General features: G+C 43.7%; 1 protein-coding gene across 4 annotated transcripts in view; it reads left to right on the top strand.

Moving 5' to 3' along the window:
• Positions 1 to 21,144, top strand: part of FHIP1A (FHF complex subunit HOOK interacting protein 1A) — a 235,332-nt gene that overhangs the window by 181,053 nt on the left and 33,135 nt on the right. For all 4 annotated transcript variants that reach the window (XM_055336258.1, XM_055336256.1, XM_055336257.1 and 1 more), the window contains 2 exons: positions 19,440 to 19,607; positions 20,706 to 20,785. In XM_055336258.1, the coding sequence (XP_055192233.1) occupies positions 19,440 to 19,607; positions 20,706 to 20,785 (248 nt within the window). The remainder of the gene's footprint in view (positions 1 to 19,439; positions 19,608 to 20,705; positions 20,786 to 21,144) is intronic.

Genomic DNA, 21,144 nt, shown 5'->3' with positions numbered 1-21,144 from the left:
GTCCGCCACCATGCCGAAAGCATACCTGTGCGCTCACCTGGCCCACACACCGCCGGTCTGGTATAAAGTGGGGGGGTCTCAGGGATGTCGTAGAGAAATGAGGTCACTCCTAGAAGCTGCCGCTCTTGCCTCACAGCCTGAGGCAGGCTCCAGTGACTTCAGGGCAGGAGGCAGGTATTCCCTTTAGGGCCATCTGGCAGCTGGGGAAGCCGTGGTCTGTGGATGCTTGAGCTCAGCAGGAGAGCCTGATGCACCTGGTGCCATCTCAAGCTTGTATTATAGTGTTGTGGTCTCTGCCTAATGCTGGACATCCAGTTGTGACTGGGATGGCAGTGGCAGGGGTCCAGACAATCCTTCTGTCTTCTTAGTCACCCTGAAGTTAAACAGAAGAGAACCGCGGACGCCGAGAGGCCAGATGTAGGGATCGCTGTGGTCTCTCAGGAGTGGCAGTTGAATGAGGTAATTAAAAAGGCCCATCGTGTCGTGGGCCTGCAGCTATGTGACACGGAGCAGCAGTAGTGCTATGGAACGTGGATTGAAGAAATCACGTTAAGCAGGCCCGCTGCAGATAGCCTCAGTTAATAATTGCTCTATCCAACGAGAAGCAGCCATTAAATAGACCTGGAAGATTTCAGTGACACTTACAAGAGGCTTTGATTTGGAAATACTTGATTTGTTAATTGAACACTGAAGGTGAGTGTGTGCCATCTATTTTATTCAATTAATGCATTATATTTGGTTAATACAATTTGGGGAAGCAGTCTAGCTTGACCTACCAAAAACTGGGTTTTGAGGCCAGAGAGACCTTAGTTTGAGATCTGGCTCTTTGCTCTTTAATTAGCAATGTGACGGTGGCAAGTACCGTCGTCTATGTGTACATATTAGGTATGGATAAAACAGTACCTACCTTATTGGGCTCTTGGGAAGAGTAAGCGCGGCATTGCATTTAAAGTGCTTATTGTCTCTGGCACTTAGTACTAAACACGTATCACCTAGTAACTCAACCAGCTGGATCTCTGAAATGAGACATCCTTCACATGCCACTGTGATACTGGACAGTGAATCTGGTACCATTTTTAGTCACTGGTATCTTGATTTTAGATAATATGCTTATTGTCCCTTCACACGTTTTCATCTCATCTCATAGACAGCCTACCTTCGATTTACCCTTTCCTTATTTCCCTCAGAATGTGATGCCAACACAGTTGTACCTAGAATTTTTTTCCTGCTTTTTCTGATTCTCAGTGCCAGAGATTCCCAAGCTTAAATGTGCAAAAGGCAGTCACCTGGGAACTTCTTACTCTCAAACTCCAGAGTAGCAGGATCTGATTTAATAGATGGGGCTGACGCTTTCCCTGTTTGCCAGCAGCCAGGTGCTCCATGGACCACACTGGGTGACTGTACGAATCTCTGCTCTTCTGCTGGCCCATTGGCTACTGATGCTCCTTCACTGGGCTAGGATTCAGAAGACATGGGTCCCAGTTTTATGTATGATCTCAAGGTGCTTCCCCTGGTTAAGGATCCAGTTTTTTTCATCCATGGTAATCCCCATGTTGTGAGCCTTCCAGGACTGGCGAGCATCAGATGAGGAGGTCTCTACAGTGCTTTGGGAAGCCATGGAGCCTTTCCCAAATGAGCAGGGCATTAGAAAGGGGATATGGTCTACCTACATCCTTCTGGAGCTGTTTTAGCCATCGAGGCAGATAGCGTAAGTCAAAATACTTGCATCATTTACAAACTTAATAGTAGTAGCATTTAAAGGTGAGTTGGAGGAAAGGATGTTGTTGAGTTCTTATGTTTTGGTTCTAAGGATGCTTTTCTGCTCCCTGGTGTGTGTCTAGTGTTTGTGAGAAGTCCCTCCCATAGTTCAGGATGCTGGATAAGTGCTGTAACTTATACTGTGAAATCAACTCTGCTCTCCAGGGTAATACTATGAAGATATGTGTACAGTGATGTCAGTACCACAAAAACTCCTTCACAGTGGAAATGTCAGCCTGGCAGTAGGAAAACTGGCCACACACTGGTGTCATGTATTATCAGAGTATATTGTAAAGTGTCATCGTTGTACTGCCGACTGGGTCCCCCCAGACACCTTGGGGCTGTGGGCAGAAAGGGGAAGTGAGTACTCCTTGTAACTACAGGTTACACAGTTGAGAGGGGGTTGGCAGATTTTCTTCATTTCACTGTAACCATTATTACTTTTTTTCACTTCCCGTATTCCAGGTTATTAAGTGGAAAGATGATGCGCACAGGCGTTTAGATCCGTATACAAATATACTTTTCCCTTCATCCATATATAGAAAAGCCTACGAGAGTAGATTGTTTATCCCAGAGATCTCCCTTGTGGAACAACTGTGGAACATAATGAAATGTCTAGTATTTATTGTGGAAAGCCTCTGAGAATGTAGAAATAGACTATAATAGAAGCTATTGGAACATTTGCTTTTCTTTTTTTTCAGAAGAAAATCTTATAATTAATATCTAAGGTCTAGTGCTAGGTTTCCAGCCTGTGGAACCACTGTATCTTTGAATATTTTGTAGATGTGGAGGCTCCAGGTAGGTCACATGGTAAGCTGAGACTAAGGCATACTGTTAGGTGGATAGAAACCCAAATCTTTCTTCTTGTTTTGCATATTCACAGAGCTACTAGTGAACTGGCCATGGATCCCATGGCCCAAAGCCATCCTCATGGTGTCTTGGGGGCATATGTACGTGTTTTTATAATTCTGTGTCTGATGCATACCAAAACAAAACAAAAAACAAAAACACTGGCCAGGGTAAACAGACTTAAAATAGAGAGCAAAGAGGAAGGCACATTTATTCATTAACATAAACCTAGAGATAGTGATATCCAGTGAAAAAGTTCTTTGCGAAGGATTTAATACTCTGTGAGCTCTAAAGTTAGGCTGCCAGGGTAGATAACCCAGCTCCACCACCTGCTAGCTCTGTGCCCTTGGACAGCACTTTTGACTTCCCTGAGCTGGTTTCCTCCTTTGTAAAATGGGGATGACTTAATAGAGCTTATCTGACAGGACCTGTGGGGATTAAATGAGTTGATATTTTACAGTGTTGCCTGGCACAGAGTTAGTGCTTTGTATGTGTTAGTTGTTATTACTTTTTTAGTTCTTATTCACTTTTTGGAGAATCACAGTTTTAGATCACCAGGTAGATCTTTCATTAATTTGTAAATTATAAAATGTGGCATATTTCCAGGAGGGAATAGGTAGAGAGCCATAGGCATCAAAGTACTAGGAAAAATTACTCCGAGGCTAGACTTCATAGAGCCCAGCTATTTGAATCTTTTCCCAGGCTAACCCTGAACTTCCTCTCGTCTCCCTCTCCATAGACTGATGACTCTACCCGTCTTGGACCATGTCCTGTACATCGAGTATGAACTGGATTTCCAGTTATTGCCTGTGCTTATGCCTTTCCTCTGCTTGAGATGCCTTTCTCTTCCACCTGTACTTATCTAGATTTTTCTCATCCTCCAATGTCCCGACCACATGCCGCCTCCTTCCAAAAGCCTTCCTGATCAAGCCAGGCCTAGGCGATCACTCTTCACATCTTTGGAATCTTGCTGGTATCACTCATGTGGCACTTAAAGGTTACCTTGTGTGATCATTATGGGTTTACTGTGTCTTACCTTTCTTCCCAGGTGACAAACTTCACGAGAGTAGAGACTATATGTATTTATTTATATGTCCATTTATTATATGAATATTACAGCAGCGTATCTAGCACACTGCCTTGTCCGTACAGGTATTTTGCTGTTTTTTTGAGTAAGTGAATGTGTGAACATAGATACGGTGACTAGGTAGTGATATGTGTGTGGAGCGAATGTGAGGAAGGAAGAGGGAGGAGACAGGTAAGGAAAGATTAAGTAGCAGGATTTGTTGGGGGTCTCATCAGGTTGATGAATTGTTGTTTGGCTGACAGCTGACGCTCTAGGGTGGCATGGAGTGGAAAAAGAGTGAGGTGCTTGAGGGAGAGGGTGTTCAGAGTTGGCTAAATGTGGCTTTTGCTGAACGTGAGATCTCTCTTCTTTGTTGTGGAAGTCCATGATGGAAATGACCAGATTTGAGACAGATATTGCTGGAACAATATAAAGGAAGATATGGAATTTTCTAGAAAGAAGCAGAAGGAAAATGAATAAAAAAATATTACTCAAGAATCAGTGATGGCTCTCAGGTTCATATTTAAAATGTACTCTCCACAACTAGAAATGATATTGTCCAAAATGGGAGAAATTTTCTTTATTGTTTTTTGCTTGAGTTGCCTAGGAGATATCTATCAGGTTAAAAATAATTGGCAATATATCATTTTCATGGTTATTTATCAAGACATTCAACTCTCCAGGTAAGCACGTGTGAAATTTACATTTATGATACCTGCTTTAATAGAACTAGTAGATTTAGCTGTCTCGTTTTTTTCATTGAAGATAGCGTTCTCTCTGTCAGAATTTATGAAGTTTATGGCTTTGAAATGTGTTAGATTTCAATTTTATAGAGGAGGTCTATGTGGGGCAAAGGTGAAGAGCTCCTTTGTTCCATGTCCTTATTCCCTGGCGCAGATGTCAGCCCAGTGCTTGGCACCCAGTAGGCGTTCTAAAAATATCTGTCAGTAAACGAATTAATAAGAACACCTCAGTTGAAACAAATTTCACAGACTGGATGGATTTCATGAAGCATATTCTTTGTGTGTGAAGTTCTTCCCAAATCTAAGTGGAGAGATTGTATTGGAGATAGGAACATAGTATGTTACGTACACTCATAGAATTTAGTACGAGATATAATTCCAGAGATTGTCTAGTCCCAACTCCTCATTTTTCAGATAAAGACATGGAAGACCAGAGAGGTTAAGTGACTTGCTCAGGCTGACACAGCTGATTCCTGGCCGAGCTTGGACCAAACCCAGAACTGCAGGTCTAGAGACTTCAGTATCATCATCTCTTCCCATTATCCCCCTTGGAAGTAAATCTTAGTTCCATGATTCCTTCCTTGGCGTAAATTAACTCCTGAGCTCCCAGTTCAGAATGTAGAAAAAATTCTCCGTATGTTTTTGTTAATTGCAAGATAGATTTTCTTTGAGAGCAAATCCCCTTTTTCTCAAGGCTCCTATGTAATCAGGGGCTGCTTGGGGACACCCATGTTCATTTTTGATGTCCTGCTTGAGTTTCTCCTCCCGGTAAGTCTGCTCTAAAAGGAGAGCTTGCACCATCTAGTGGATCTAAGAAGAGGCTCTCGGGTTTAATTTTTTGGTGGCCCTACTTTAAGAGGAAGAGAGGAACAATATTTTTAGCTAATCTGCAGACTCTCACATGGAGCCCTTTGTTCATATCATGAGTGAGGTTAGCAGCCCAGAATGATGTTAGGATCGCTGTGTACCTCACAGTGCTAAAAGTAGGCCATGCTATTGACCATGCTGCTGCTTCCTTTTTTTAATGGTGGAGGGAGGGTAAGGAAGTGGGCATTTTATCAGCTGTTTTTTTTTTTTTTTCCAACTGGTGCTTGGATTCTTCTCCTTATTAATTCAAAACATTAACTCTTCTAGAATGGGTCTTCCCATAATAGTTGGGAATTAGTTAAATCCTGCTTTTATTCTTGGGAAATTCTCTAGTACTCATTTGGACAGTTAACGAATTTAGTAAGGTACAATATTCTATCCAGTTGGATAATGGAAGTTTTTGGAAGCTTCCAAATTACTCCTTTGTTTCCTCTAAGAAGTTTTAAATCTTTTCTCAAGCTTTGCACAGTACTTACTTCATGTGGCCAGTGGCAGAAGACAGCATCCACCAAACAGGATAATTTGGTGACTGCGTGGGTGGCACAGGGTGAGGGTCTCACTGCTGACTTGCCCTGTGATCTGAAATGCTCACTTACCTCCTGGGCCTGAGTTTGCTTAGGAAAGAATGCGATTGTTATCCTTATATTTACAGAGTACTGCTCAGCAAAAACCTGGTGGTTTTTGTTGCTGTTTTTATTTGTTTTTGTTTTGTTTTGATTTTACTTTTGTTACTCCATCAGCTGAAATGTCTTAAATGGCATCTTAGCACCAACGTAGTATAAGGCATCCTTGGGACAGTGGTCCTCACCCTGATGCACATCAGAATCAACAAGGGAGGCCTGGTCCCACCTCTGGAGATTCTGATTTATTTAGACCCAGATGAAGGGTGAACTTGGGTTTTTCTTAAAAGCTCCCCAGGTGATGATTCTCACATAGATTCAGGGTGGAGGACCACTGCTGTATGATGTCCTTGAAAATGTGTTTGAATCATTGGATTCCAAGTCAAGTTGAACATTGGAGATCTGTATCTGAAAACCATTGTTCTCTTTGGGACCAGAAGTTGTCCTGCATTGGGATTGTAATGAGGTCATCACTACATCTAAAAGATTCCATTTCTCCATCCCTGGTTGTTGCTGTTGGAGTCAGCTTTGGTGTCTGACCGAGGTCTGAGGAATGGTACTTTCTGGGATAGCGAGGAGCGGTGAGGGCCAGAGGGTAATGCTTTTGTGAGTGGCAGCTTAATGTAGTATTATAATTGACCTCGTCTTAGGCGTTGATTCTGTGTTGTTGGCAGGTGTCCAGTGATAGCAGGAAAATTGGTGTTTCACATTACATCCTTTTTTTTTTTTCCTCTTAAGAGCATTTTTCCCCCCTCCTGCTGGCTCAGTGATCAATTTTAGCCCTTTTGGTGGTTCTCAGGAGTAAGATGCTCAGTGAGTTTTTTGGAGATGCTGCTTTCTAGAGTGGAGTCCCGACCTGTTACTGGGAGCAGCTGGTTTCTGAGAAATGTAACTGAATTAGTTGGAGGAGGGATGGAGTGGTAAAAAGGCAGGGAAGAGTATAAATCCTCCAAAATGCCATGACTCAACTCTTGTAATGGGAGATAGTGTCTTTGACCTTAATCAGCCCATGTAGTTGACACAACTATTCAATTTCAAAGTATTTTTGCTCAGTTTTCAGAGGGCAGAGGACAAGAATGCCAAGGAATTGTTAGAATTCTTATCTCAAATTCTCCTCAAGATAGTACAAAGAATATGAAATTTGTTATGAGGCAGACCTGATCTCTGGTGAATCCGGTCTCTGCCACCTACTGTGTACTTTTGGGGCAAGTTTATAGGCCTCACTTTTCTTTGAAATGAGGACCCTAACACATACTTTACAAGGCCAAATTGAATGAACTGCAGTGACATATAAGAAGCACCGTTGTGCATGACACAGGGCTGGGACTCTGCAAATGGTAGCTATTTCTGGAAATACTATTAATAATAGTCATGGTGAATGATAATTATAAAAATAAACCATTTTTTTCCTCCTTTGGAAATGGCACCTGAGATATAAGAAGCTCATGGCCTGTGTGTCCAGTTGTCCTTCTAGTGGGCTGAGAGTGGGACAGTAAGGGGGTGTTGACAGAGGCCCCCCTGGGAAAGGTGTACTCAGAATTTTCATCCTCACCTAATCAACATATGATAATTTAGTCTCATCACATACTAATCTCTTAAAATGTAGTTGCTCCCTAGAAGAGTTAATTTCACTGATCATTCATCTTGTGTCTAGCTTGCTTGTTTACCTCCGAGAGGATAGAATATAGATCTTTAAACAGTGTGGAAGGGGGGTCAGGAGGGAAGAAGGGGGGGATGTGTTTATGGGGATTACTTGAGTGTCAGTCACACCTGCTGCCCTGGGGCTTTGTGGGCTTCGACTGTACAGAGAGGGCTGGGCCGTTGGGAAGCCGAGAAGAGGAGATGCTGGGGATGCCTGGGTGGCTCAGCGGTTGAGTGTCTGACTTCGGGTCAGGGTGTGATCCCGGGAGCAGGATCGAGTCCCGCATGGGGCTCCCTGCAGGGAGCCTGCTTCTCCCCCTGCCTGTGTCTCTGCCTCTCTCTCTCTGTGTCTCTCATGAAGAAATCAATAAAATATATTAAAAAAATTTTTTTCTTTTGAATTTCTGCTCCCTGTTAGGACTGCCTGTGTATTGCTATAACTTTGTTGTGGTGCCGCCTGAGCCATTTGCCATAGGTTGGCAGTGCCTGGAGGTGCAGCGCCTTTTCACTGAAGCACTGGCCCTGGAGTCTAAAGCATTTACACGAATTAGTGGACCTGACTGCATAGCTGATGTCATGCAGTTTCAGAAAAGTCCGTTTGGTCTCACTGAGGTGTAAAGGGCTTTCCTTCCCCTCTGAGTTCTGACAAGTTAAGAACTACGAGTGAGGGAAACAGAAGATGAGAATAGGGCCTTGATTGTCCATAAAAGCGATGCTGGAACATGGGGTTTATACCTGTGGGTGAGTTTGCGCTAGGTCATGGCACCTGGGTGGCACAGCCCCTTAAGTGGCCGACTCTTGGTTTCGGCTCAAGTCAGAGTCCCAGGGTCTTGAGTTTGAGCTCTGCCTCCAGCTCTGCTCTGGGCATCGAGCCCACTTGGGGGTCTCTTCTCTCTTCTCTTCCCTCTGTGTCTCCTGATCATGCTTACTCTGTAAAACAAATAAATCTTAAAAAAAAAAAAAAAAAGATTTCCTAATATCAACCCCCGGGATTGGGCGGACTTGCAGGACACACCGTGGAACCTGGGGCGGGAGGAGCAGAGAGGAATGCGTGCTTCCTGCTGGCAGTCTGGCTCCCAGAAGGAAAGAGAGGAAGGGACGAGCCTCATCAGAGTGACCAGTGACTCCTCCTGTCCTGGGGGAGATGGTGGTGAGGGAGGCAGAGAGGCCAGGGTACTCTGCTGGGTGACCCTGTGCGTGGGGTGAAACATTCGGACCAGCTTTCTCTATCAGGTTTGCAGAAATTCAACCTTTCTAAATTCTAGAGATTTGGAAGTAGTAATTCACGTCACAAAAACAGGTGGCTTAGGTGTCCTTGCCACGTTGAAGAGCCCATAATGGGAGCCTGTTACCTGTAGAAGATAATCCAGACTAACCTCCCTGGTATCTGAAAACCCGTCGTGATCTGTCCCCCTCCCGCCTGTGAACCTGCCGTCCCCTGGGATGCTTAAGTGCAGGCCCGAGGTCAGAGCGATGCCTTCGTTGTCCTCTGCTCTTATTACCGAGTTCCTGCTGGATTATTCTTTCTACTTCCTGCGTGTCTGTGCAGAATGCGTTCGCCCGTTAAGTCCCAGCCCTGGCCCGCGTCGGGCGGAAGCCCTGCCCCGGGCACACGGCGACTTCCCGCGTCTCTGCGCTCCCGCGTGCAGCCCCCGGGCTCACCAGGTGCGTTTCACCAGCCAACTGCTGGCTGTGCCGCGGGGACAGGACGCGGCCTGTGCTGCTGCTGTGCACCCTCAGCTGCTAGTTTCCTGCACATACGAAGAGCACCCAGTGGATATGCAAGTTGGTTGAATAAATGTCTCAAAAGCACATGCCTCGCCCCCTTGTTGCCGCATTCGAGGAGGTTTTGCATCAGTTATGCCAGGAGGTAGAAATACCAAGGCACAGGCCAGAAGTTAGGTCTTGTCTCATGACCCTGACATGAAATCCAGGAATCTCAGGGTTTTGGAACTGAGAGGCTAGATCATCTGGTTCAATGCCATCATTTCACAGCTGAGCACACTAACTCTCATGATGTGAAAAGAAATATTCAGAGACTGTGAGCTTAATATTTGCAAAGGGAAGAGAGGATTTGAAATAGGTGATTTTTTTTCAGTGCCTTAACATTAGATTATCCACAGAAGGCTTATGTGGTGGCTTTGTATTTACATTAGGGAGTCCTCTAAGTGTTCCAAAGTGCTTTTCTATTATCTTGTAGAGCCTCACCTTATGTGCTCACTAAAATCTGTGGAGGAAGGCACTTTTCCCAGAGGCTTTCACCACATCTCCTCATTGGCCTCCTTCACCGACACCTGCAAACTTGCTATGCTGGATTACATTGCAGGTCAAGGGTACTGTGCTTGCTTTATAGCTAGAGCAGTTGAGGTGCGGAAAGATTGCTTGGCTTGCCCAAGGTCACCAGATTCCAAGGATTAAAATGCAAGTGTTTTACATTCCCATTGCGGTCCATTTTCTACTTCCCCATGCTGCCTTTTGCTTCCTTAAATTATTATCTGTAGACTTTGAGAATTTCAGCTTAGAAAGGAAGTGCATTTTTGATTCCCTTATTAGCTAAGAGAAAGAACAGCCAACACAAACACTTAACCACCCAGACTAGAAAGTTTGGAGAAAGGACAGGCCTGGTGGGTGCTGAGAGAGGACACTACCATTTGCCAACGCAAAATGGAAAGCAGGAGTGCGTATAGGAGGAGGACAGGTCAACTAGCCAGCTCTCAATACCTGCTGGGTCCTAGGTAGATTTTCCCAGTACAGATTCAATATTTGCTTTATGTCGTAGAGACCCCAAGACATCAGCAATAGTATTTAACAGTTGTAAAAAAAATGTCAAACAAAATAAGCACAAGGTTTTGTTTTTTTTCTACTACTGTTTCTTTCTATGAAATTTTTAATATTTTAGATTTTTTTCATGAAAAAATCAAACTTTAGTGTTGGCTCATTTATTAACAGAAAAATGAACAGATAAGTGTATGTGTGTGTATATATATATGTATGTATATTTTAAAGAGTTTTCAAACACTGAGTCTTGTCATAGTAATGAGCCACAAATTTGGTTTGGTTCATTGCAATTAGCACTTAAAAGACAATAAAATAGAAAATATCAGAGTGCATTGTACTTAGTAATGGTAAATACTATATGTTATTGTAAAATACTGTTCTTATGATGATAGGTCCTGGTTAAGAAAATTTTGAAAAATGCTGTTCTCACGCTTGGGAGGATTATGGGCTAGGAGATTGGTCTCGACACTGAATTTAGTCTTATGGGCTGCAAGTGTTAGATGGTTTCCTTTTGGTATAAAACATTCATTATTAATTCATTCACTCAACAAATATATTTTGAACACCCAGTATATGCGAGGTGCCTTTCTAAATGCTGGCAGGAGGTCGCTGTAGCAATTTACTTACAAAGCAACTCATCTTATTTTCAGAGAAAACACTGTATCAGTTTGCATAAGGTTTAGCTGTAGATAACAGAAAACTCCCTTTAATAATCCCTTTTTTATTCCATACACCAGTTCTGTTCACACCTTACTGGCTGGCCAAGACAGGCACAGCCAGACCCAGATGCAAAGGAAGGAGGGAACTAGAGTTTTTCAGCTATGGATTTAAAGTTGCTTCCTAAGGAAGAAGAAAGGGAGATTGAATATTGGGGGCGGGGGACAATTAGAAGTGTCTGCCACAAACCTCACAGTTTCTTATGTGTTAACAAAATTCAGTTTCTGTGGACGCTGAGCTAGAACTTTGTTATTATTCTGCAGAAAAAGCACAGGCTGGGCAGTTGTAGGGCTTCACCTGTCATTGAATGTGCCCTGCTGGGGATGGGGGGGGCACGGGGGGTGGTGCGCAGGATCGGAGAGATGGAGTTGGGAGGAGCCAGAAGTTAGGATACTAAACCGCATTTGTTGTCTTAGCATGCACGCGGGTGCGCACAGAGTGAGATTTTAGGGTGTGAGGCAGGGGAAGATCCTGTAAGGCCTCCTCCTCTCCATGGAGGCTCTCTGTGGTCCATGTCACTTCTCTGCCACTGTAGGAGAGGAGAGTTAGAGTTACAAATGAAGCTTGCGTTCACTTTTGATTTGAAATGGGAAATCAGATTTCTTTCTTTCTTCCTTTTGAATTTCAACAAGCGCACAAGGGAGATAATGCTATACTGGAGGATTCTGTTCTTAAGCATCAGAATTATGGAAAGATAGGAAGGGTCCCACCCTCCTGACAACAATGCAGAGAACCACAGAAAGTAGCTTGTGCAAAGCCCCTCCTTATCTAAGGCAGCCAGGAGGTATTTGTCTTGGAAACAGTTGTGGGGAGGGGGAAGGAGGGTCTGGTCTGTAGATTGGTGTGAATCTTGTGTTCTTTCTCTGCATCATCCTAGGAGAACATTAAACATTTATCAGCAACAAATGCCCTGCAAGTGTTTCAAGTTCTCATAAGAAAACCAAGAAGTAAGGAAAACAGAAAGGAAGTTTACAGTCTGCTTGTTTTACCTTCTTGGCCTACTTTCCTTTGGCCTCACGCTAACATTTTCCTGCTCTCCCCCACCACCCCTTTCTTATGTGTGACTCGCGTTTCAGGTGAGGTAGAGCCAGAATCGCTCTGACGGGTGTGCCCCTGTGTGCCTCACCCTGTGATTATCCAGTGCCAGGTGATGAGCAGGGATAACAGAGAAGAAGGACCAGAAAGACTAGAATTATTGAATTCATTTGGGCAGATGCCTGTGTGTTTTCTCAATCTTCCATAGTGTCGAAGACTTTCCATCTCATGGCAAATGAGCCAGGAGTGAAATCTGTCTTTTGTCATCAGGGCTTGCCTTTGTTAAAAGTATTTGGTGTCTAGGGAAATTGGCCCATGTATAACACTCTGGTCCAAATAATACCTTTAACCCAGCAGGCAGATTGAATGAGGAGGGAGGCGGCCGGCCTTCTCATAATTGTTCTCAAATACTTCATTCTAAAGAAGCTGCTGGTTGAGACTCTGGCCCAAACTATTCCCGCTCTGCTGTTGGGTTTTAAAGTCAGTCTCATTAGAATTCAGTAGTACTGTCTGATTAATCAGGGAGAGAAATTAGGGGGAAAACCGAGGAAGCATTTCTTTTTTCCCCAATGGATCACTTTTTGAGGTTGCTGTAATTCAAGAGCATGGCATGAGTTGGGCTCTGTAGTTTCAATGAAATGTTATTTGCTATAAAAGGAAAATATCCTCTTCTTTTCGTGCATTGTCAAATTAATCTGAACCACCTGGCTAATGAAGGCATCCCCAACGTGGGCTATAAAAACCGTGTGCTTTTATTAGTACCAAGGCTGCTGATTTCCATCTCGACACATTTATTGATTACCCTCCGAGTCCCTGCCGGTGTACCAGGTGCTTTGAGAATTCACCTTGTAGGTCAGACACGGTCGTTTCTGCAGTAAGTGTGCAATCCTAAAGGATGGGAGAGTGTATCAAGAAAACCGAGAAAGGAAATGGACTTAGCCTGGAAGAGAAGGAAGGCAGGGGTTTAAAACAAGGATCCCCGAACAGGAAGGACAGCTGAGTTTGGAGAGAGAGCTTTTTCTTATCACTCCTGCCCCCAGGCCCCCTCTTAACCTGAGCACAGGTGCTTAAATGACAGGGGGTGGAATCTTCCTTTACAGTGAGGAATGCTTTCTGGTCGGTAGGAGCTGAGCTGTGCTGCCAAAGGAGGCAGTGTCCTCCCTGCCCGAGTTCAGAAGAGGGGAAAGGGGTTCTCTGTGTTTTGGCTGCCCAGTGGCCGAGCCCCTTCTTCTCTGAGCCTGCTTCTCCAGCCTTCTGGTGACTGCCTAGAGGACCGCAGGGTCCTCCTTTCCTTCAGGAGGTGTCATTTTGCTTGGGCACAGTTAGTCCTCATGAGGTTGTGTGGACTCCCAGTGCTGAAGCAAGAGGCTGAGAATACATTACACAGTGGGTGCTCGGAGACTGACCGGCGATGACGATGATGTGTTCATGCAAAATTCCATATTGCAACCATGAAGAATCTTTCTGAAGCAACCAGTGAAGAGCCAAGGGAAGGATCGAGCGATCTTGGGGATACCCTTCAGATGTTTGCTTCTGAGCTGAAACATCCCAGAGTTTTTCTGCTAATTCTGACTTCAAAACCAAACTCTGAAATAGTCAAAATACCTTTACGTGCTATTTGGAGTATTTCGGTAACTAAAATCTATCGGAAGAAGTTCAAATGTAATGGATCATAGGCTGAATTACAGTCATAATGGTAGTGGTAGGCTACAGTAAGTTAATTGTAGCTGATAAGTTATAAGTAAGTTACAATGGTCTTAGGTTTATGGTAGGTTATAATGTAGTAGTAGGATACAGATTATGCACACACAGCACAGGAAGGAGGCTTTAGAAATAATTTGCTGACTGCCCTTGGAGAGGTTTATGATTATGATAGGCAAGAGGAAGTGTATTATATCTAATGAATGAATTAATATTTGATTTGATTATTATATTTACTGTATTTATAGATACACCAAAAAAAGAGTAAAGGGGAGACACTGGTTTTATTTTTAACATTTTTCCTTAAGGTGTGTTGCTGATGTCCTCATAGCCAGCATTTTAATTTCTTCCTTCTTTAGGTATTTTAGGAAAACGTAGCCAAACTTCTGACTTTGGATGTCACCTCCACTGACGTCCCTGGCCTGCCTCTGGCAGAGTCAGTGACAGGTGTGGCTTAGGGGTGGAGGAGCAGAAGGGAGGCATGAGGGACCAGGAGGGAGGGAGCCTAACTTCTCAACTGCAGACTCTTTATAGACTTGGAATCACCAAATGTCTTCTGTCCTGAATTTTTGGCTGAAGCAGTGGGACTGCTCACTGAGAAGCAGGCTGTCTGTCTCCCCTTCCGTACTTGAATGTTCTTTGCACTCTGTGTCCTGGGAGGGAGGAAGATGGCTGGGGAGCACCCTCCCCCGCCCCCCCGCCCCGGCTGCTGCCCCTGGCTGCCCTTGGGTGGACCTGCCTCCTGCCCGGCCACTAGCTTGTGTGGCAGCAGCAGGCAGGGCCTTAGCCTGTGTTCCCTGTGGAGGCTCCTTCATGCCTGTCCCAGAGGACCCGGCCTCAGTGTTCCTTTCCTTCCTGCTGTTCTCACTGGGAGGGGTTTGGCCCGGGTCTGTTTCCTCAGCCTCCACTTAGGGCCGCTGGGTCTGAGGGCTCATAGGTGACCTGGGGAGACCCGACCCTGCTTAGCTAGTTTTCTCTAGTATGTGGAAGGAAACACCAAGGAAAGGTGGCTTCTGACTTGGAGAGAATGCAACAGTCACCTGACCCCACTGCCTGCCACCTGCCCAAGCGACAGAAGGTAGGACCCATCTGTTTGTTCCAATGTGACTGGATCACAAAAAAACAATTAGCAGGTGGGAAATTTGTTTTTCAGGACACACACATAAACCTGCCATTACAGGGAGGACTCTGGTGCTAATTTAGATGCAAATGGAATCGCCCAACTAGAGCTGATTACAGAAAGGTCAGAATGTCTATATGCTCAATTTCACTCCTACGCTACGCATTAAGTTAATGTGCTGCCTCGATTGTGGGCATGATGACTGGACTTGGTTGTGGCCTTCATTTTTGAGAGAGTTTTGAATTACAGCAGCAGAATGTGACACATGGCATCAATTCCTCCTTTCCTGCTGATCCCCCCCCCCCTTTAAAGGAAAACAAACTCTATTTTGTCTATTTCTGAGAAGTTTGAGATTTAATAAAAAATACCTGGCTGGAGCTCTTAAGCTAAGATAGAAAGGAGATTGACCATAAATTCAGCTGCTGTCCCATTCAGAGAATTGATCTCACCTATATATGCACATCTTGCAGACCCGGAGCACGCTGGGCTGTAGCCTGGAGTGCAGGACCAGTGACTGGAACTAGGGGGTATGAGAGGATGGCCGAAAGGTTTGTGAGTTTGTCTGGTTATTGCAGTGTACCGTAGTGCTCTCCAGATGTTCTGACTGTAAGACATGGCCAGAAATTTACCTTATGCATTTGAGCGTGTGCATATGTATTTTTTGCTGACTAGATAACAAGGCACATGCCTATGTAATGTATCTCATTACATATAGTTTGAAAAAAAAAAACAAACAGGCACACACAAGTTTTACAAAACAGTACCTACTACATGCTGTGTGCCCTGATATCATCTGTTTGACCCTGGTCTAAACCACAAGCGAACCAGTAAATTGGTTTCACTGTCCACCTTTTGGCGTCAGACTCTAGTCTGAAAACACAAGCACTCGGCACGGAGGGGGACCCAGGTGAGGGCTGGTGGAGGGTGGAGGAGGTGGGTGAAAAAAGGGCTTGATTTCAAAGGATCGACTAAACTGGTCTTGATAAAGGTAAAATTAAGTCCCCAAGTCAGGGCTCCGGTTCCTTCTAGAATGGGGGCTGAAAAATCACACACACAGACACGGGATGTCTCAGCTCATACATCGTTTGGATTCTGGTTGTGTTTATCTTGTCAAGGATAATTATTTGCTTGTGGAAAAGGGTTTTCCTTGGGTTATTGCTGTCATTGTGGTCTGCTTTTAGTGAAAATTCACATTCCTAGGCTTTAGTATCCTTCAATTTTTCTTGTGTGTTATATGGTAGTAAAGTAGAACCTCATTTACTACTTCTATTGGTATTTCTTCCTTTTTTTAAAGAATTTTTTATTTATTTATGATAGTCACAGAGAGAGAGAGAGAGAGAGAGAGAGGCAGAGACATAGGCAGAGGGAGTAGCAGGCTCCATGCACCAGGAGCCCGACATGGGATTCGATCCCGGGTCTCCAGGATTGCACCCTGGGCCAAAGGCAGGCACTAAACCGCTGCGCCACCCAGGGTTCCTCTGGTATTTCTTCCTAAATTGGTAGCTACCTGCAGTTCCTTACAGAACTAGAGAAATGGACAGCGACAGTCATCTGGAAGGCAGAAGGTCTTACGTACATCCACGACTGATTGCCTTCGTAGCCGACCAGGAAGAGGATGCTACTGTCTTGTTTGACTAAGCCTTCCTTTTTGGGGCATGAGTGGCAGCTTCAGTTTTGCATTCCACGTGGCAGAACTGCTTTCCCCTGGTGGTTCAGCGTTAGCTTTCAAGTGATCACATTTAGGCTCTGGTCTCATCCTCGTTAAGGAGGTTGTCTATTTGGGGGATTAGAGGAAGATTCTGAAAAATAAGATAATGGGGCAGGAAAAGATTTTCTGGGATAAAAGTCTGCTGAGGGCTCTTTGAATATGGAGGAGGGAAGAGGCAGAAAGGGAAGGGAACCAGATCTTGCCTTGGATCTTAGCTTGAGGTGAGTGTGACCTTAATTTATAAAGAGGTTGCAACTCGATGCTTAATAGAATTGGGTTTTGGGTATTCATACCACGTTATGTAAATGCTGCCCCTCCAAGTATTTTCTTAAATCCTCTTAGCTTATAAATGACAGGCTTTGATTGCTAATAATAATAATAATAATAATAAAATCTTTCATTTATGCAGCCTAAGAGTAGTAAACAATAGATGCTTAATGCCCTGCTTTCATGTCCGCCCCCAAAGACTGAGATTTCTATTCTTAAGGGTTTATGGCTGTGCTTTTGAGCTTATTAAGGTCATGTGTAACTTAAGGGGGGAAAAGCTGATGGTGCATTGTTGGTGCAAAGGCAGCTCCTGGAATTCTGCAGGACATGTCAGCTCAGCAGTGCTCAGTAAATAAGGTTGAAAATGCAGTATTGCAGAGACTCCATGCATGCATGGCCCCTTTGAAATGACTAGTGCTCCTTTTTTCTAGCGATCAAGATTGTTAGGGAATTAGACTTTGCACCCATGATTTTGGATTAAGTTTCTTTTGCTAAAGGACCTTGAGGTTGCGGTGGCGGAACAGGTGTGAGCTAATGGAGCTTGTGTGTTTGGTGGTGTTGTGAATCATTTCCCCCTTAGGCTGTAGTTGGTGACATCGGTTATTTTATAGGTTTTTATAAAAAATGTCCCCGTCTCTGGGGCCCTCAGAACAGAGGGCCAGAGAAGAGAGAAGAATTAAAGATTAAGCTCAACTCTGGCAAATGTAAATCACTGGGACCTTGGGGGCTGTCATTTATTCAGGAAACGTTACATTCAGTACCTCCTGTGTGCCAAACTCTGCGCATTGCACCAGAGTAATAAAAAAGCCATAGCGTGTGTCCCAGGACGGCCTTAAGAGTGCCACGAACGTGGGTCTGGAGAAGAGCAGGAAACACAAGGGTAGGAGCAGGGGCAGCCTGTGAGGGGCACTCTTCTTTGGGAAATATATTACCAAGTGGTTGAGGCTTACCTCTTTCCTTTGTGATATTTGGGCCACAGAGAGCCTTTTAAAGTCGGTCGGATGCCACAGTGTGTGTCGAATGCTTTGAGGGCGCGCAGTGTGGGTGCTAAGCAGGAGGGGGAGGATGCTTGTACTCCGATGCGTGCCATGCTCAGGCCACTCAGCGAGTTGTCAACAGATCCTGAGAGGGTCCATTCACATGTACTGGATAGGCCTGCCCTGCTTAGAATAAAGAAATAGACAAAACTGATTTGGTCAGGTCTTACTCACCTGGGCTCCTCCCTCTACCTGGAACATACCTAGGAACGAAGAAAGTTTATAAATATAATTTAAGCCTTTATATACAGATGTACCCACATGGGGCCTATCTATACTGACACAGCAGATCGGGAGCTCAGAATTTCTGAACTGATTTGTTCAGAAAGGCAGACAATAACGAGGAGGAGAGGAGTATAATATAAAAGGAATGACCAGTAACAGTGTGATAAAGTGACAGCTAACGCTTTGGAAGGAGGGAAGAAGGAAGTGAAAAACTGGGAAAGAGAAGATGTCATCCCTCAAAAAACATCGCCATCTGTTTCATTTAGCATCAAGTACATTACACTCATGGCAGGGGAGATTTCCAAGATTTCTAGGGGATAGAGTTGGAATCTGAGATATGGAACTGTTTCCCTAGTGATTTTCATACATCTCAGTTTGGGTATTTCTACTCTACAGACAGTAGGGAAATTGATGATCCCCGTTCATCAAGAGGTGTTATAGTTTGCTTTTAGGAAGACAGGTGTATACGAGTTCTCAAAATATTCTTTATCAAAATGTTTAAAATTTGAATGCTTTAAGTACCAAATACTTGGCACTTTGAAGAACTTGACTCTTGAGAGTTTTCTCTTTCCTGAAAGACTATGCACATTCCCCTGCATAGAAGAATCACATCACGTAGACGATACTAATTTAATTTGTATTATTAAAAGAAAAGTCAGTTACTTTATAAGTGGTAAACTCTTATAGCACTTTATAAATATCACTTTATATTATTCAGTTATAAAAATTTGACTTGCAACTTTCCAGAAATATATCTAAACATCTGCAGTACTTTGTACTTCTTTATTTGCCACTTATGATGTTATTATTTTGCTTATTTGACTATATATATAAACCCATCTTCCTGGACAGAAAATATGTTCTCATGTTTCTAGCTTCTTGTACACAGCGGGTCCAATAAATATTTATTGGATGACTAATAATGAAACAGTTATACTGGGCTTTCTAATTAATCCTTTACCGACCATGTAGATACTTTCCATTATCTCTTTTTTCCCTTTGTGGTTACACACTAAAATCTTTATGGTATTTGAACTGCATTTGATGATTAGAGTTGTCAGAACACTTGAATTGCTTTTTTTTATGTCTTTGCTTTTCCCTTACTGAATTAAAGGGCGGAAGCAGCATGAGGTATTGTGGAATGTGAATAGGTTATAGGCTTCAGATGAAGCTCTGAAGCGTGTTCTTGTGGTTGGCATGTCCTTGCCTTGATGGGGTCACTGTGGTGAGGCCAGGGGCCTTTGGGGAAGCATGTATCACAGCATCGAAAGGATGCTCACCTGTTCTCACTCTGTCGTTGGTCCCAGGTGACTGTGGAGGAGGTTATGACCACAACTGCGTATCTGGACCTTTTTCTGCGTAGTATCTCCGAGCCAGCGCTACTTGAGATCTTCCTCCGTTTTATCCTCTTGCATCAGCACGAGAATGTCCACATCCTAGATACTCTCACGAGTCGAATCAACACCCCATTTCGGGTAAGGAGAGCTCCAGAGGAAGGGACTTTATAACTCAGAACAAATTTCAGGAGAGTTTGTTTTGGGAATAAATGATGAATATTCTTTTTTCTATCCCCCCGCCCTTTTTCTTGTAGCTATTATTATTATGACACCATTCTGAATTCCATTGAACAGGTTTTAAGTCCATCCTGCCTAGAAGACAGACTAGCACTTCTTCACTGGTGCAAAAAAATACTTAAGTGGTCTGATGGAATGATTAAAGCTTATTCCCCAAAGGGCACACTGGTCTTATAATACACCTTGGGTTATCTTGCCTGTTTGGCTGTTTATCTTTCCTTTTTGGATATTAGATATTGAAAGAATTCTTTTTTTTTTTTAAGATTTTATTTATTCATGAGATACACACACACAGAGGCAGAGACACAGGCAGAGGGAGAAGCAGGCTCCGTGCAGGGAGCCCGACGTGGGACTCGATCCCAGGTCTCCAGGATCACACCCTGTACTGAAGGCAGCAATAAACTACTGAGCCACCAGGCTGCCCAGAATTCTTGTTTTTGATTGAACTTTTTAGAAAAGTATATTGTCACATCCTCAGCTCTCCTGGAAATGGAACCAAGGAAAATGTTTGCCCCAAAGCCAAGAGACAAACCAAAAGGAGCTGCAGCATGGGGCTAAGGGCGCTAGAGGGGGGCTGGCCAGGGTATATGTGATTTACTGTTAGCCCTGTCTTGTGTCATGTTTGAAAATAACTTGGGAAAATAAGTGCCAAGCAGATCGTGTGTGTGTGTGTGTGTGTGTGTGTGTGTGTGTGTGTGTGTATTGGAGAGTTCTAGGGGCACGTTTATGTGGATCTTTAAAAGTTGGAAATAAGAGCATAGGCGTTTTGTAGGAGGGTAATTCTGCGTAATGGCATAATTCTAGGCATAGGCTTTCAATCAAATCCTGTAGGAGAACTAAAAACCTTAATACACATTCTCTCTGGCAGCAGCATGTTTTTATCAAAGCTGCTAAAAAAAGAGGCCATTTTATTTTGTAATTCTGATTTATTTTCCATCTGTGGGGAGTAGAGCTATCCTTCCAATATCTGAAATAGAATGTGTGTTTATTGCTTCCCAGCTCTGTGTGGTGTCCCTGGCATTATTTAGAACTCTCATTGGTTTACATTGTGAAGATGTGATGTTACAACTAGTTCTAAGGTAAGTTGCCATCTTTTGTTCTCTTTAAAGGAAAACTCAATCTATACTATTGCTATTCTATTTCTCTTTGGGTAATATGAACTTAGGGGCCATGCTTCTAAGGAAAAAAATTATCAACAATATCAGTCCAATTTCTGTATTATTTCCCAAGGTTGACTTTAGTTTCACTATTTTTTAGGGGGCTAAATACATTGAACTATAAATATGCTCCTGGAAATAATAGGTTGTTTGGAAATTTACAGATTCTGAAAGCTCCTCTGGTCTGTGGCGGAATGTCCTTCTCCTGATGTACATTTTTAGGGGCATGTGGTATTGGAAACAACTTTCCCAAATACGAAATGCTATTGATACAGAACTCC

The sequence above is a fragment of the Nyctereutes procyonoides genome, unplaced genomic scaffold (assembly GCF_905146905.1).
Source record: "Nyctereutes procyonoides isolate TBG_1078 unplaced genomic scaffold, NYPRO_anot_genome, whole genome shotgun sequence".
Taxonomy (NCBI): Eukaryota; Metazoa; Chordata; class Mammalia; order Carnivora; family Canidae; genus Nyctereutes; species Nyctereutes procyonoides.
The sequence above is the reverse complement of the archived record's forward strand: the minus strand, read 5'-3'. Positions and strand labels throughout refer to the sequence as shown.